The 17,799-nt window shown below is 39.8% G+C and overlaps 1 protein-coding gene across 1 annotated transcript; it reads left to right on the top strand.

Moving 5' to 3' along the window:
- The first annotated feature begins 1,666 nt into the window (after positions 1-1,666).
- LOC122051696 (disease resistance protein RGA2-like) lies at positions 1,667-5,662 on the top strand. The gene has a single exon (XM_042612919.1). The coding sequence runs from the start codon at positions 1,784-1,786 to the stop codon at positions 4,922-4,924; it is 3,141 nt and encodes a 1,046-aa protein (XP_042468853.1). The 5' UTR covers positions 1,667-1,783; the 3' UTR covers positions 4,925-5,662.
- The last annotated feature ends 12,137 nt before the right edge of the window (positions 5,663-17,799 follow it).

The following is a 17,799-nucleotide window of genomic DNA, read 5'->3' as shown; positions in this document are numbered from 1 at the left end:
CTAATTAACATTATCACATCCTATTTCACATACATCTATTAATAATTGAAATCAAATCATAATACAACAAATTCAAAGGTCTCAACAAGTTATACAAGATATTTCTTCTTCAAACTATTCCAAAATATTATACAAGTTCCACACTCCAAAAGTTATTTAAGTCCAAAAATCCAAGAAGTTAAACAAGGATTTAAATTTTAAAAAAAAACTAAGATCCAACTCATCTTCTTTGTCCGCAAAAGCTTTCTTTCCCATCAAATTTTCTTTTCCTGCATAAAAACAAACAAATAAATCAGATCTTTGTAATTGTTTGTTTGCTTTAGCCAAAATGGTTAATCTTGAGATTTTCGATCCATCGCTAGCTAGTTTATCTAGAGAGGATGTATTCCTCCTTGCTCCACCTCTTTTTAGTCTCCAGTATAATGAAGCAAACTGATTCTCTCAAATTTAGTGTTCAATATTTGGAGCTTCAATATGAATAGACAACATTCTTTCCTATTACTAGTATTTTGTATTTTTGAAACATTAGGTTGTATTCCATATTTTATACTATATTCTTTATAAATATTATATAAATAATTTCTAATATTATATACAATATTATTTGGATTAAAAGAAAAAAAATCTTTAAATGAAATTAAAGTGTAATAATACAAACTTAACGTTTCTTGTAAAACTTCTAATTTATATCTAGGGTCTAAAGTAAATGCAACTAAATAAATTTCAGGAATATGAAAAAAATATTTTTCTCATTTCGTTTTCATTGCTAATATACATGAAGATAAAAATTCATTGGTACTATTTTCATTTAAAACTAATACTATATTATAAAAATTTCCTAAAACAAAATAAGAAGTAGGATAATAAAAATTGAAAAGTTTTTTGATTGCATCATTAATACTTTTAAAATTTCATAAATACTATTACAAATATTTTACTGTTATTAAATAATATTGAAAATATTTTATGAGTTAATCCATATTATTCTAAAATTAAACAAAATAATTGTAAGATGTTGTGAGCACTATGTGATTTATCAAAAACTTTATATACTAACAATCTTTTTTGGATATTCAAAAAATTATCAATCTAATGGTTAGTTATACATATATACGAATATGTTTATTAATAATCACTCTAAATATTGAAACATAAAGAAATTTTATTATTTAATTTACTAATTTTTTTTAATTAATTTTTTTCTTTATTTTTTATTTTTTTTAATTATACGAGTAAGTGTAATTGTAGAATATGTGGTGAATTAAAAAATTCTTTATAAAAAATTTTAAAAGTACATTTAAATTCAAAGCTAAATGAAAGATATTAAAATAAATTTAGATAATAATTCTCTTAATTTATTATCAGAATATAAAAATAAACTATAATCACTACGTCCACTAGTGAATAATCTAAATAATTATATTTGAGTACGATGAATTCCAAAATTAGGTCCCGGTTATAATTTTTGAGCCAAAATTGGGTCAATGGATACGTAGCCCATGGTTAGATCTAGTAAAGGATCATCAAAAATGATCCTTATAATTTACCTATTTGTAGATTACTAGAGGCTAATAATCCTGAATAGCTTGAAATGAAAAATATCACCTTCTCCTAAACCGTATGAGTTCTCTGGAAGCAATCGCTTGTATTTATGGACCACGAAGTTGCATGGCTAATAGTGACCGGAAAACTAGGAGCTAACAGAACCGCATGCTCTTCGCTTGAATGACCACGTTATATAGTTGACTTGATCGTTGACGTGTAAACTTGCAAGGATTTTCCGATGTTTTTCCACTTCCAACAAATTGCAATTCGTCCGTACTCTCCCAAAGGTTTAAGCTTTGCGATCCCGATCATGGCGGAGATCCTTTCTGATTTCGCCGGCAGGTGCTTGAGCAAACTACTAAGTTTTGTCGAGGGCGAGGCGACCAAGATCCTCGGCGTCAAGGACGACCTCAAGAAGCTCCAACGGAGGCTGCTGCGAGTTCGAGGCGTTCTCGAGGACGCCGAGAAGAAGCGCCACGGGAGCGCAGAGATCAACGCTTGGGTGAGGGAGATGAAAGACATCATGTACGATGTTGAAGACTTACTCGATCTCTTCAAGACCAAGGCTGAGAACCTGTGGGTAAGCCATTATTCACCACTCCCGTCTGCTTCTGACTTTTCTTGCCTTCCACTTGCTCGCCAAATTGCCAACAAGGTGAGGGAAGTCAACGATAGGCTAGATGATATCTCAGAGGACAGACATGTGATGTCTCGGTTGCATGAAATCGATCCCTCTATTCAAGAGAGTGGTATCAACACTCGTGATACTTCGCCTTTACTCATCCAGTCTGACATTGTCGGAACTCAAATTAAAGAGGTTTCTGAGAGCCTTGTGAAATCCCTGATAACAGAAAGAGATGAGGGATGGAAGATTTTTGGCATTGTAGGGATGGGTGGGATTGGCAAGACCACGCTTGCTCGTAATGTCTACAACGACAGCAGGATCCATGACTTCTTTCCTATGAAAACTTGGCTTTGTGTTTCCAAAAGATTTTCGGGCAACGAGTTGCTGAAAGAACTAATTAGAAGTTTTGGGGGAGATCATGGAGAGGCTAGAAGCAAGGCTGAATTGGAACTTAAACTTTCTCATCTCTTACCAAAGAAGTTCTTCATTGTGTTAGATGATCTGTGGAATGCAAACGTGTGGGAGGATCTACTGAGAGCTCCTTTTAAATGTTCTTCTGGTGGAATCTTGATCACGACAAGGGATGAAAGGGTGGCGAGACAAATCGGAGCCAGTAGTATTCATTGCGTTGAGAAGATGGATAAGCTCACTAGTTGGATGCTGCTTTCCACAATGGTTTCTAGAGATGGAGAAGATGAAGATCTGTGCCAACTAGAAGCAATTGGGGGAGAAATTGTCAAGAAATGTGACGGTCTTCCTCTTGCCATTAAGACAGTTGCTGGTGTTTTGAGGTCCAAGGAAAGATGCGAGAAAGAATGGAACAAAGTTCTTGAAAGTGAAATATGGTCAATGAATCAGCTTCAAGAAGAACTGCCAAGAGCTCTATACTTGAGTTACGAGGATTTACCATCACACCTCAAGCAATGCTTTCTCTTTTGCTCGTTGTATCCTGAAAATCACATAATGCATTATCAAGATCTTACTAGGTTTTGGATCGCCGAAGGATTTGTGAAACCACAGGGAGATAGACTGTTGGAAGATTTAGCCGAGGGCTACTACGAAGAATTGCTTGGAAGAAACCTTTTACAAATGTATGCCATGTATTTGGGTAACAGTGGGTGCACTATGCATGGACTTTTAAGGTCCTTAGCAGTTTACTTGGTAGAAGAGGAAAGTGTTTCTATTAGCAACGGGGAAAGACTAGAAAGACAAAATTCTTTGACAAAAATTCGTCACCTGTCAGTATCAAACATGGGCGAGGAGGTTGCTGTTCCTGAAGAGGTAGCCAGTCAGAATTGCTTGCGCACTTTACTCGTCTCGAACAGTTTCAAGACGAAGAGGATTGGAGCTGATCTATTTGAAAAGCTGGGTCAACTAAGGGTTCTATGTATTGATGACACTGAGATTGATAGAATTCCAGATTCCTTGGGAAATCTGATACAGTTGAGGTACTTGGATCTGGATCGAACAAATGTTCAGTCATTGCCAGAGTCAATTGGATGCCTCAGAAACTTGGAAACTTTAAATCTTCAAAGCTGTAGATTTTTGCACTACCTTCCTGATGCCATCACAAAGTTGCAGAATCTAAGATGTCTTCGTGTGGCAGAAACTCCTCTAAATCATTTACCAAAAGGAATTGGGAACTTGACAAAAATCAACCATCTCGATGGCTTTCTGATAGGCCATGAACGAGATACACAAAGCCAAGTCGAAGACTGTGCATTAGATGATCTGCAGTCACTTAACGACCTGAGGTTTCTACATCTGGCGGCGTTGAAGAGGGCTTGCAGAGGATCTTTGGCACTTGCTAATAAAACCCTTCTTAAACATTTGTTTCTGAATTGGCTGCCACCTTGTGTGGAGGCTGATCTCACGTGGTGTGGGAACCAGGTAGCAGAGGCTCTTGCCAAGGGTTTTAGTGGGCTTTTTCCTCCTTCAAGCCTAGAATGTTTTCCAGAGGAAGAGTGCCATAGGAATGTGAGGCTCTTTAATGAGCTTTCTCTGCCATCAAGCCTAGAGTTACTTTCAATCTACCATTTTCTTGGTCAGGAATTGCCAAAATGCATGGACAGATGCATGCCAATGGCTTTCCCCAATCTGCAATTTCTCTTCCTTCATTGTTTCATATCGTGTACACAGCTTCCTGTACTCGGCCAGTTACCCCAGTTGAAGTTTCTTTCCATAGCAAGAGCTGAAGCGATAGTTACCATTGGACCGGAACTTCTCTGCGGCCAGTCACCATCGACCACACTAGCAGCATTCCCCAAACTTGAATATCTGGTATTCTCGATAATGCCCAACTGGGAACAATGGTCGTTCGGTGAGACTAAGACTGCAATAACACATGAGCTGAAACTATTGCCTTCTCTGAAACGACTGCTTCTCATAGACTGCCCAAAGCTGAAAGCTCTTCCTGATGGTCTGCATCACGCAACCAACCTACAGGAATTGTGGATCAATGGTGCGCATGAGCTAGGGGCTGTGAAGAACCTCCCATCCTTGACTACTGAGCTTTTCCTCGAGGACAACAAGAAACTGGAAAAAGTCTCCAACCTTCCCATGTTGAAATCACTGATCGTTGGATCTTGCCCGTTGCTGAAACGAGTGGATAGTTTGAGTGCATTAGAAATGCTTGAACTACGACATAATTCTTCCTGGAGACTACCGGAATCATGGTGGAACCCATCATTGCGGCACCTCAGCCTTGATTCCCAAGAAGGTCCCCTCCCAGTTTGGCTACCGGAAACTGCTTGAGCAGCGCATGAAGGGTTATGCTGCATCAGGTGTGCTGCTTGTCAAGTGCAGCTTGTCGCTGCTTCGTAGATGCTGCAAGGACGGCCCTTACTGGCATACCATTCAACAGTTGCCCGGAGTGATGATGAAATCTAAAGAAAGCAGTGCCTACATGACGTATACCAAAAATCCATTCAAGTATGAGAGTAATGCATCATTCCGTTGTTAATCGTTTTTCTTCCTTGCAAGGTGAGGCTATCCATATTTCATGGATTACTAAACACATCCTAATTTTTCTCTCTCAAAACTATCCTTAGATGAAAAATTTAAAATACCTTTTTTATAAAATTTTTATCTCCCCTTCTCTCATTCTCCTTCCTCCGCCTCTCTGTGCCCCTTTCTTTTCTCTCTTTTTCTCTCGTTATCTAAATCCTAACAACCTTTTATATCTCCCTCCTCTCTTTCTCCTTCCTCCGCCCCATTCCTTTTTCTCTCTTTTTCTCTTTATCTAAACCCTAACAACTTTTTATATCTCCCAAAACTTCAGTTTTGTAACAAATCATAAACACAATGGACCATGAAGATCCAATTCCCACTAACAATGTAAATTTTTTTTCGTTATTTTCGTCAGTATAATTGTATATTTGTATTATTACGATTTGAACTGTAGCAGTCTGAAAGTTATTCAAATGCACAGTGGTTGGTCATACCAGGCCAAACACTTTGAGCAATGTTCGACTTTTAGAAACCGAATATAGCGAAAAGTTGATTCTTTCCGAACATAGTTGAATATGTTCGGTATTTTAGTTCCGAACATGTGAGTCATGTTCGTCCATTTGTAGTCGAACACTGGGTGAACAATACTAATGCGTATTTTTATATTTTGTAAAGTTATATTTGTAATATTATGATATTTTCTTTTTTTTTATTAGGAATCAAATACACGTTCTATGGAGGGTAATGTCATTGGTCTTATGAATAATGAGATAGTGATAGATTATACAATGATATTGACTACGAATGAATATTTTGAATCTCGTGATGCACTAGTTGCTTGGCCACATAAAGTGATAAAGGCGAATAGGATGGTTGTAGTAGTGAAAAGGTCAGACAGTGGAGATAGTAGGAGATGAGCTTGGTTGTTTTTGGCATATGAACGAAGTGACCAATATTGTCAGCCCAAAGAGAAATTGTCTAAAGAAATATGTGAGAATGTGAAAGATGAAAAAAATGTGATCCGAAAAGCGAGCAAGGAGAGACTTACTGGAACAAAGAAGTGTGGTTGTCCATTTTTAATTAAAGTTATGCAAATATCCATTGACGGACCATGGGTTTTGAATGTTGTTTGTGGAATGCATAATCATCCTTGCGCGTTGTATTTGGAAGGTCACTCATTTGCTGGTCGCTTATCATGTGCTGAAGAGGAGTTGGTGGTTGACCTGTCAAAGAGCCATAGTCATCTGAAAGACATATTGAGTGTGTTAAAGGAGAGATTTTCTAAAAATAAATTGACAATGAAGATTGTTTACAATGCATGACAAAAGCATAAAATAATCGAGCATAGAGGTCGATCACAAATGCAATACCTTATGGCCAGCCCCGCCCCAGAGGCCGGGCCGTCCTGGGCGATTGCCCAGGGCCCCAAGTTTAGAAGGGGCCCATAATTCTAAATGTTTATATAATATATATATTAATTATTTTAAGAATTTTGTAAACCTTGCACTGTGCACTGCTCTTCCGCCGCCGCACCAGCTCGTGCTCTTGGAGGGGCCACAACTTGCAAATGTTTATATAATTTATATATATATTAATTGTTTTAAGAATTAGGTTTTATAAATTTGCACTGTTTGTCCGTTGCATCTGCTCTTCCGTCGTCGCACGACGGCATAAGCAGACAAGCTCGAGCAACTTGCAATATCCGATAGCGCTATCTCCTTTTTCATATTCTCTACTTCTCAGATTTTTTTTTACAATTACATCATTTTTCTTTTAGCCTTCTCTTTTCATTTTTATTTGCTCTCCTTTTTATCGACGACTCCACGACGATATCACAGTGAGACTGCGCCTTTACCACTTCTCTACACGGCTGCACCAGTACCAACACGGTTTTAAATGGATTAATAATTTTATCTATTAAAAAAAAAGATTTTAGAAAATCTTAAAATTAATAATATTATAGATGATTTTACATCTAGAAAAATTAAAGAAATTCATTATAAATAATTTTTACTTTATAAAAAAATTAAAGACCTATTTTGATCGTTTCGCCCTGGGCCTCCTGATTGTTAGGACCGGGGCTGCTTATGGCAAAGCTAAAAGACTATAACAATTTCTACCATCACAGGCGATGTGAGAAAACTGACACGGTGAAAGATATTTTCTTTACTCACCCGACGAGTATTGACTTGTTGCATGCTTTTCCAAGTGTATTGTTGATAGATTGTACGTGAAAGACAAATCGATATAGGTTAGCGCTATTTGAAATAGTTGGTGTGACATCAACGGACTTGACATTTTCCATTGCTTGCGTGTATTTGGAGTTTGAGCGTGAAGATAACTACTTATGGTCATTGCATATCTTGAGGTCATTGATGGACGACTCATCTTTACCCAACACAATTATAATTGATCGAGAGATTACATTGATAAACATGATCGAAAGTACTTTTCCCACTTCAAAGCATTTATTGTGTTGGTGGCATATTAATAGGAATATATTGGTAAATTGCAAAAAGGGATTTCGCACCAAGGAGAAATGAAATTCTTTTATATCTTCGTGGAATGTATTGGTGTTAGCTGAAAATGAAGCTACATTTTATCAGTTGCTTAGAAGATTCCAACAAGATTATTCAGACCATTCAGATGTTGTTCAGTATATAACAAATTGGCCGATTCATCCTTTCAAAGAAAGATTTGTGTCTTGTTAGACAAATAATATCATGCATTTTGTTAACACAACAACAAATAGGGCCGAGAGTGCACATGCAAAATTGAAGAGGTAACTTGGATCGAGCCAAGGTAACTTTGAGACATGTTGGACTAAAATTCACTCTTTGCTTAAGTTATCTCACGCCACAATTAAAGAATCATTTAAAAAGAGTATTAATGTAGTCCAACATCGATACAAATCATCCGTGTTCAAATTTTTACGAGGTGTAGTTTCAATTACAACTTTGGATAAGATTTTTTGATGAAATGAAGGGTATAAATGCGACTGACATAGATCCTTTGTTATGTGGTTATGTATTGTGGAAGACATGTGATTTACCTTGTGCACATGAGCTTGCCGAATATACTCGGGTGGGCATGCCAATTCCATTAGATAGTGTTGACAAGTTTTGGAGAAAGTTAGATATGGAGGCGAGTAAGGAGATTGATGTTAGGGATGACATTGGTAGTCGATGGTTTGAGGCGGTTGGTGATGTTAACATGATTTTTTTAATGGTGAATGATTCACAGAGATTGTTAATGTTAAGGAGATTGAGAGAGATTGTCAATCCAACAACAACCTCACTGCAAGTGCCGGAGGTAAACACTCACATTCATGGTTGACCCAAAACTTTGGAAGCTAAACAAATAAAATCAACCAAGCATTACCCGAGTGTTTTTGAGTATGTTGGGTCTATCAAAGATAGTTGTTTGCCAGTAGAAAATATTTTAATTATTACCGGGCCGACATTTTCACAACTTGTAGGATTGTCTACAATGAGGAGGCAAAAGCTAAAGATAATGACATCTATTTTTTAATATATTTAAATAATTATTATTTTTTCAGATGCGATTGACTTTTTTTATATCACTCTTGAATAGATTGTTCGTTATCGTACACATTCAACTTCCACTATTGGTTATATTGATCAACTACCATCTCATCTCCACATGTATGTTGTTGGCACTAAACATGTGGCGAGTGATGGTTACTGTGATTTTTATTTCATTGCTGGCCTACTTGGTTTTGGTGAGGATGCATAGTTGAGGGTGTGACGGGACCTTCTTGAGAAGATCACACATTTCGAAATGTTATATGAAGAAATATTCAATGAAAATGGTCGTATTGGAGAAGTAAAGCACATGTTGAATTGTTTTGATGAAGCAGCCTCACTCTCACATTGGATGACTTTGTCGGAAATAGATTATCTTGTTGTATCAAGATATAATGTTGCCCTGGTTAATTAGTTTGTCTGCTCAATTATGTTATACATTTCTCCCTCTATGGACTCCCGTGGTTGAGTCTTCAAAATGTATTTGTATTGCACATGTGAATGGAAATCATTTTATTTAGATACATTTATTTTTAATTCAACAATATATATTTCTTAATTTATAATTTATTGCATTACTAATTATTCATTTTTTGTACATAGGTTTTTTTACGCGAGGGTCATCCAATACCTCCCGTTGTTCACAAGTGATATCGATGTCATTTTCTATGTGCAGTAGAATGAGATATTGTGTATATTCATCAACTTGCACTGTATAATCATATATTAGGGAATAACAATGTAGTTTATAGTATAGACACTATTTATTTGAATGATCATTGAGATTGTTATTCATTTTGGATGATCATTGTTTGACTTGACCATGTGTTCATGCGTGCAGAGTGCAGGTGTGAATTGGAGGTGTTGGACCCCGTGGTTGTTTTGATGTGATCAACTAAGTTGGTTAGGTCCTGCTTTGTATTTGATCCCTATGTCTGAGTGTGCAGGAGTTTAGGAGCGTAGGAAGTCGAGCGGAAGACGTAACTAGCGAGAATGACGACACGGGAAGATGATAGATAGTTTGGAGCGATAGAGGGGGGGGGTGAATATCGCGCGCTTAAAACTTTTTTTTTAACCTTTTGAAACCAAAGTCGTGCAGCGGAAATAAGATATGGGACAAGGTCTTTTACTTCGTTCGGAGCCTAGCTCGACTCCTACTCGAAGGTCCGCGGTCCTTGACCGCACCGATGGGCAAAAACACTATAACTCTTCTTTCTGAAATCCTTCGGAAAGAAGTAGATCGTACAATGGAGCAAGATAGTAACTCCCTACTATCTTGCTTAAATGAAATTATAATGCAAGCTTAAATTAAAATATACCGACAAGTAAATTGTAGATGAAGCTTAGGTCGACACTTCCGGATGCAGTAGCTTGCTGAGCTGATGAAGATGAGTCGTTTACAGAACAGGATTTTTTATCAGAGAGTTGTCTATCTTTGCCTCTGTCTTCGAGCTTGATTTTATAGGAGTACTGGAGGTTCAGTCGACCGATCCCACTATTCGGTCGATCGAACCCGCTCCCTTCCTTCCTGCTGAAGTTCGAAGCTGGCTTTATCTTTTGCATTTACTAGTCTTTAATGGTTCGGTCGACCGAACCTCTTTTTCGGTCGACCGAACAGCTTCCTTCCCTGTTCATCGAAATCTGCTAAGATCTTCATTTAATGCTCCATTAATACTGATTGGATCGGTCGACCGATCCCTGGTTCGATCGACCGATCAAGCTTCGATCGGACTGTGCTTCGTTTTGATCTGAACTGATCTCTGGTCTGAGTCAAGCTAGTTTGGTCGACCGATCCTCTTGTTCGGTCGACCAATCAGGCCGAATTTGCAAAACAGATTTAAACAATATTCCTGCAAAACAAAGGTTAGCATAGTAATATAATGCATGAGTAATATAGACAGTAGAATTGTCTTTGATCTCAATTTGGAAACCTTTCCGGTTTCTTCAGTTAGACCATCGACCTAAGGTTGTTCCCTTTAGGAACCTGACCTCACTGTCGCTCCTCCAGTTGCATACCTCAACTTACCTGCCAAACATTGGTCCTCCAGACCTGTTTGGACTGGACCAATGTTTGGACTTTTGCCAGCTCAGTGTCTGATCGCCCGATCCACTAAGACTTTTCCTGTAATACTACATTAGCCAACAGCAACAATAGTAATACAGAATACAATGCTAAAACTAAACCTAGATTTATCGGGATTCGCTGGTCCGGTCGACCGCGCACGGTCGACCAAAAACCTTCCGATCAACCTTGCTTGGAGTTCACTCCTCCAAGACTTCTCGTTATCTAAGCTTGTTAGGACCAAAAGTAGCTAGAGGGGGGGGTGAATAGCTCGTCGCGTTCTCTCGGTGCTCGGCGTTGCTTGGCGTTGCTTGTTTCTTCAAGAATATGCAGCGGAAAATACAGAAACAAATGCAACAACGCTAACACGGTTGGTTTACTTGGTATCCACCTCACAAGAGGTGACTAGTCCAAGGATCCACACCACGCACGCACCCTCCACTATGAAAACACTCCTTTTCGGTAACTACCGAGGGCGGAGAAGCCCTACAAGACTCTCAGTACAAGAAGAAAGGAAAGGGAAACAAAATACAAGCGCAAAGCTTACAATGAGTATGAAAACCCTAACCTAGCTTCTCTTGCCTTTGATCCGCCTCTTGACTTGAAAAGCTTCCAAGATCCTTCAAGAACCGGCGATCTTGAGAGCTGTGGAGGAGTGGCGAGTAGTCTGGAGTGAATCGGAGAAAACTCTTACCGCAGCCATCGAACGCCTGCAGATCGACGCCAACGGTCGGATCCCGATCGATTCGAATGTTCCCAATCGATCGGGAGGCTTTGGATCGATCCACGGATCGATCCAGAGCGCCTCTGCGGAAAGCGCTGGATCGATCCACGGATCGATCCGGCGCTTATCGCGCGAAGCGTCCCAATCGATCCAGCGATCGATTGGGACATCTGATCGATCCACGGATCGATCCGAAGCTCTGGGGGCAGTGCGGATCGATCCACGATCGATCGAGCTGATCGATCCATCGTCGATCCGGACTCGGTTTTGTCCAAAACCAAGTCCTAAACCTCCCAAACCAACATCCGGTCAACCTTGACTGTTGGTATGTCATGCCTAGCATCTAGTCACTCCCTTGACCGCTAGGACTCCCTTACCAAGTGTCCAGTCAATCCCTTTGACCCACTTGGACTTTTCTCTGTGCCAAGTATCCGGTCAATCCTTTGACCTACTTGGACTTTTCTTTCATGCCAAGTATCCGGTCAATCCTTTGACCTACTTGGACTTCCCAACCGGATGTCCGATCATCCTTGATCCATCTGGATTTTCCTTGCCCAGCTTCACTCACGGGACTTTCACCTAGCTTCACTCACTAGGGTTTTCCATCCGCCTAGCTTCACTCACTAGGACTTTCACGACTTCACTCACCGTTTTCAACCGCCTAGCTTCACTCACTAGGACTTCCTTCGCCTGGCTTCACCATAACTTCCTGGCTTCACTCACGGGACTTTTCTTCTGCCTTGACTCACCGGGACTTTCATTTTGCCTAACATCCCGTTAGGACTTCCATCAAGTATCCGTCAACCTTGACCTACTTGACTCTTCTTCAATCAATATCTTATTGTCAAATATCTAAACCCAAACCAAGACTCGGCTTGGTTACCCAACCTTGACCGAGGGAATATGCACCAACAATCTCCCCTTTTGATGTTTGACAATACCACAATAACACTTACAATCCCATATGTAAGTTAGGCTAATCCCATAGCCTCCTTCTTCATGCCACTAGGTAATGAAGCATAAATTAAGCTCTTCATTCTCCCCTAAGAGGCAAACTCCCTCTAGGTAATGAAAGCCTAACACTCCCTTTCATGAGTCCTTTCATTCTCCCCTATGACCTTCCATAGGTAATGAAGGACTAAGCTTAACCATACATTCTCCCCTATTGGCACACATCAACCCATCGTTGGACACACATCAACCTATGCTCCACATACTTCAACAAATCCATTTGTTGAAGACTCTTACTGAAGAGTTGCTCATCGTTGTTCACAACATCACTCGTTGTGATCAACACGATAATGAAGGTCCCATACCCTTCATTTATCCTTAACTTCTCCCTCAATGTAGACAACTACCCAACCTTGAGCATTATCTACTACTTGAGTGTCCACTTGAAATAATGAGGATATCCACTCCCCATTTCTCCCCATTTCAAGTTTAAATGCTCAACCTTGAGCAAGTTTACAACAGAAGGTTAACCACCTTCCAAGGTTCATGAAAAATAATTTTCATGTCTTTAAAGAGTCCCTCCCCCTAAAGACATGGTGGTAACTTCTGTCATTGCACCAACAATGACTTGGAATCCCTAAAACATTAGGAAACCCAAATTTGGAAGTTTTGAGGTTCAAATATTCAAAATTTGAAACAACCTCAACCTAAACTTCTACTTAGTCTTCGTTAACCAATCCATCCTTGTTTTCAACATGAAAACACCCTTTGTATGTATACAAATGTATTTAAGGGGTTTGGAATGGTTACCTAGACTCAAAGAGGTTCAAAGATGCTGAAATCAGGCCTTCCCAGCCAAAATCAGCAACTTGGATCGATTGGGGTTGGGTTCCATCGATTGAACCTTTCTGAATCGATCCACGGATCGATTCAGACTCCTGGATCGATCGGCTGATCGATCGCTAGGGCTTGAATCGATTAAGCCATGCCGTAATCGATTCAGAATTTCGATCCATGGATCAATGTTTCTAGTTGCTGAAATTCATTTCTAAACTTCATAAATCCCTAGAAAATTCTACAAAATTCCAAAAATTATGAAATTTTATGTAGACATTATTTAGGGCATATACTATCATGGAAAAATAGCTTTCTATGAAAATACATCATATTTTCAAAGATTGACACAAACTTGAAAACTTGAAAACTTTAGTGTTTTTCTTCAAGTTTGTGTCTAACTATTTAATGGTGATTACTATCAAAAGATAGCCTTCACCAAGGTTTTCCAAAAACATTTTAAAACATTTTCAAAACCAATATCCCATCATGTTCCTTGGGCATAATGCACATGACTTGTACATTAGCTTTCCCAATGATGGGAAAACACATAACTATGTGTTTTGATGAATTTAAAACTCAAAGGAATGCACTAAATCAACATCTTGAGCTTTGTTCATCATCCTAACATCTCACTTGTATATAATATTCACTAAAACACATACAAGTCACCTTAGAGGTCTTTGTGAGATGTAAAATTTGGTTTTGCCCTATTCTAGGGATCATGCATATCTATCTAGGTATTTTAGAGATATTAGACATCCACCCAGGATGTCACTTGTCAATAAGTGTCGTTAGATGCCATTTGTCCTTAATTACAAGGAATTAAACTTAATGCATGATTATGTTATGGCATACATCAAAAGAAAATAATTTTCAAAAGAAAATATCCTATTGCTACATGATGTATGAATGTCATGACATGGTATTTTTTGAATTTTCATAATAAAACATGAATGTAAAATAGACATGATGTCATGGCATATGATGGGCAAACAATCATGGCAAGATTTAGCATAAATAAAATATACCTAGATTAACTATCTAAGTATCCTTAAAGTCTTAGCTAAACTTACACCTTAAACCTAGATTGCCCTAAAGTGCTTCAAGAAAATGCCAAAGCCTAAGTTTGCATTTCTTATTCCCTTGATTAATTTATGCCAATTAAAATAAACATGTCCTCAAATGTTGGCATATTCCATTTTTCCTCAAGAGTAGCACTTTTAAATTTAAGGCCCGGATTGCCTTAAATTGCCTAAGAACATACCAAAAACCCAACTTGATAGTTCTTATTAATTTTCCAATATGTGTCATTTAAGATTAAAATCAATTCTTCCACCATTAGGCACATTTTACTCTTTCAAGGAGTAATCAATAATTCCATTTCATTTTCAAAGGTTAACAAAAACCTTGAAAATGCTCCTTGAGTGTCAATTTCCTCAAAGTTGGGTTAACTACCCTTCTAATCGGAGTTGACACTCTCTAACCCATCTATGGGGTAGAGAAGATGCTCCTAGGAACCCAACACCTATTGGTGCTCCTTGGATGCTCTAGGTACTCACTAGGGATAACTTCCCTAGATACCTTCCTAGTGACCTTGTTGGGCCTCTTAGAAGCCTTGGTCACATTTTCTAGGTCAACTCTAGGGATAACCTCCCTTGTGACCTTGTTTGTGACTTTCTTAGACTTCTTAGAAGTCTTAGTCACATTTATTGCAAAAATACTCTTAGGGATGACTTCCCTAGTATTTTTGGCTTGACCACTAGACCTAGGGTTTGTTCCATAACTATATGGAACTCTATGGTAAGAGGGCACATCCTTCTTAGCCTTTGGTTTGTATCCCAAACCTCTATGGCCATTGGATGGCGTTTGTACCCCTAAACCTAGGTTATGCTCATTTTGCCCTAATAGGATATTTTCCATCCTTTTTAGGGTCTTTTCAATTTTATCAAGTCTTGACCTCAAGACTTGATTTTCCATCACTAAGTCCTTAGTTTTTGGTTTTCCATTAAGTTCATGAGCATTTTTGTTTCTAGGCTTGTATCTTACATCCTTAGAGTTATCGCCTAGGTTTTTACCTACATTCCTAGCCTTTGGGATAGTAGTTTTGGCATGTAGGGCCACATGCTTTTCCTTAAAGCCCTCATGCTTCCTATTCTTATGGTAAATCGCATTAAGATGATAAAAATTTGACCTAGCATGCTTTTTACCATTTTGCAAGGGAATAGGCTCAATGAATGTTACCTTCTTCTTTACCTTGGAGGCTCCCCCTTGACTAGTGCCTCCTTGAGCCTTGACCATCTTCTTCCCCTTGGGACATTGACTTCGGTAATGCCCTTTTTGTTGACACAAGAAGCACACAATGTGCTCCTTGCTCTTCTTTGTCCCGGGGGTGGTCTCCTTGAGCTTCTCCTTGCCCTTTTGTGCCATTTGGCCCTTCTTCTTGGCCAAGTTGGGACACTTGCTCTTATAGTGCCCATGTTCCCTACACTCAAAACATATTATATGATTTTTATTATTAATTGAAATATTTATACCTTTGCTTGCAAGGGTGGCATCTTTTTCTTTGGATCCGGAGGTAGAAGCTTCCTCTTGATCGGACCTTGATTCTCCTCCATTTGATTTTTCTTGACTTGTGGAGGTAGAATCTACTTCCTCCTCTTCGTCTCTTGACCCGGATGTAGAAGCTTCTCCTTCTTCTTGATTCGGCGTCACCAAGAATTGCTCCCCCTCAATCCTAGAGGTGGAGGCTTCATCATTTTGAATGTGAAACAAAGAGTATGCTTTCTCCTTGTTCCCTTCGGTGCATTCCCTTGAGGATGAAGCTTCTTGGATTTCCTCTTCTTCGGAGGTTGAGTATCTCTCAACCTCGGAGTCCTCCTCTTGGTCTTGATCCAATGAGTCGCCCTCTTTGGATTCTTCTTGATTTGATACAGTGGAGGGGATCTCATGAATTCTTGCCAATTTGCTCCAAAGCTCCTTGGTATCTTCAAACTCTCCAATTTGTTCCAAGATGTTGCTTGGCAATAAATTGACCAAAAGCTTGGTCACTTTGTCATTGGCCTCACATCTTTGGATTTGGTCTTTGCTCCACTTGCTCCTTTTGAGTACTTTGCCCTTGGAATTTGTGGGAGCTTCAAAACCTTCCATGAGAGCAAACCATTGCTCTATCTCCATCATAAGAAAATTTTCGATTCTTGATTTCCAAGAATCGAAGCTTGTAGATGAATATGGTGGAGCCACCCTTGTGTCAAATCCAAGTCCATCTTGGAATTGCATCTTGAAGTTGAGCTTGATAGAATCTTGAACTTGAAGAATTTGCTCCAACTTCTTCACCCTCTAGCTTTTCTTGTTGTACTTGACCCTTCCGGCGATGATTCCGGTGAAGAGCAACCTTGCTCTGATACCACTTGTTAGGACCAAAAGTAGCTAGAGGGGGGGGGGGGTGAATAGCTCGTCGCGTTCGCTCGTTGCTCGGCGTTGCTTGGCGTTGCTTGTTTCTTCAAGAATATGCAGCGGAAAATACAGAAACAAATGCAACAACGCTAACACGGTTGGTTTGCTTGGTATCCACCTCACAAGAGGTGACTAGTCCAAGGATCCACACCACGCACGCACCCTCCACTATGAAAACACTCCTTTTCGGTAACTACCGAGGGCGGAGAAGCCCTACAAGACTCTCAGTACAAGAAGAAAGGAAAGGGAAACAAAATACAAGCGCAAAGCTTACAATGAGTACAGAAAACCCTAACCCTAGCTTCTCTTCTTGCCTTTGATCCGCTTCTTGACTTGGAAAGCTTCCAAGATCCTTCAAGAACTGGCGACCTGATCTTTGAGAGCGTTGTGGAGGAGCTGGCGAGTAATCTGGAGTGAATCGGAGAAAACTCTTACCGCAGCCATCGAACGCCTGCAGCTATAAACGACGCCAACGGTCGGATCCCGATCGATTCGAATGTTCCCAATCGATCGGGGAGGCTTTGGATCGATCCACGGATCGATCAGGGATCTTTGCGCGATAAGCGCTGGATCGATCCACGGATCGATCCGGGCGCTATCGCGCGAAGCGGCCGCGTCCCAATCGATCCAGCGATCGATTGGGACATCTAGATCGATCACGGATCGATCTAGAAGCTTCGTTATTGGGACAGTGCGGATCGATCCAGCGATCGATCCGGCACGATACTGTGATCGAGGCTTGGTTTTGTCCAAAACCAAGTCCTAAACCTCCAAACCAACATCCGGTCAACCTTGACCTGTTGGTATGTCATGCCTAGCATCTAGTCACTCCCTTGACCTGCTAGGACTCTCTTACCAAGTGTCCGGTCAATCCCTTTGACCCACTTGGACTTTTCTCTGTGCCAAGTATCCGGTCAATCCCTTTGACCTACTTGGACTTTTCTTTCATGCCAAGTATCCAGTCAATCCTTTGACCTACTTGGACTTCCCAGCACCAGATGTCCGATCATCCTTGATCCATCTGGATTTTCCCTTGCCTGGCTTCACTCACCAGGACTTTCCCCTAGCTTCACCTGGCTTCACTCACTAGGACTTCCATCTGCCTAGC

Source organism: Zingiber officinale, chromosome 3A, assembly GCF_018446385.1.
Source record: "Zingiber officinale cultivar Zhangliang chromosome 3A, Zo_v1.1, whole genome shotgun sequence".
Taxonomy (NCBI): Eukaryota; Viridiplantae; Streptophyta; class Magnoliopsida; order Zingiberales; family Zingiberaceae; genus Zingiber; species Zingiber officinale.
The sequence above is the reverse complement of the archived record's forward strand: the minus strand, read 5'-3'. Positions and strand labels throughout refer to the sequence as shown.

Excerpts from the sequence above, each read along its gene's own strand:
- LOC122051696 (XM_042612919.1), top strand. The coding sequence starts at position 1,784 with ATGTTTTTCCACTTCCAACAAATTGCAATTCGTCCGTACTCTCCCAAA.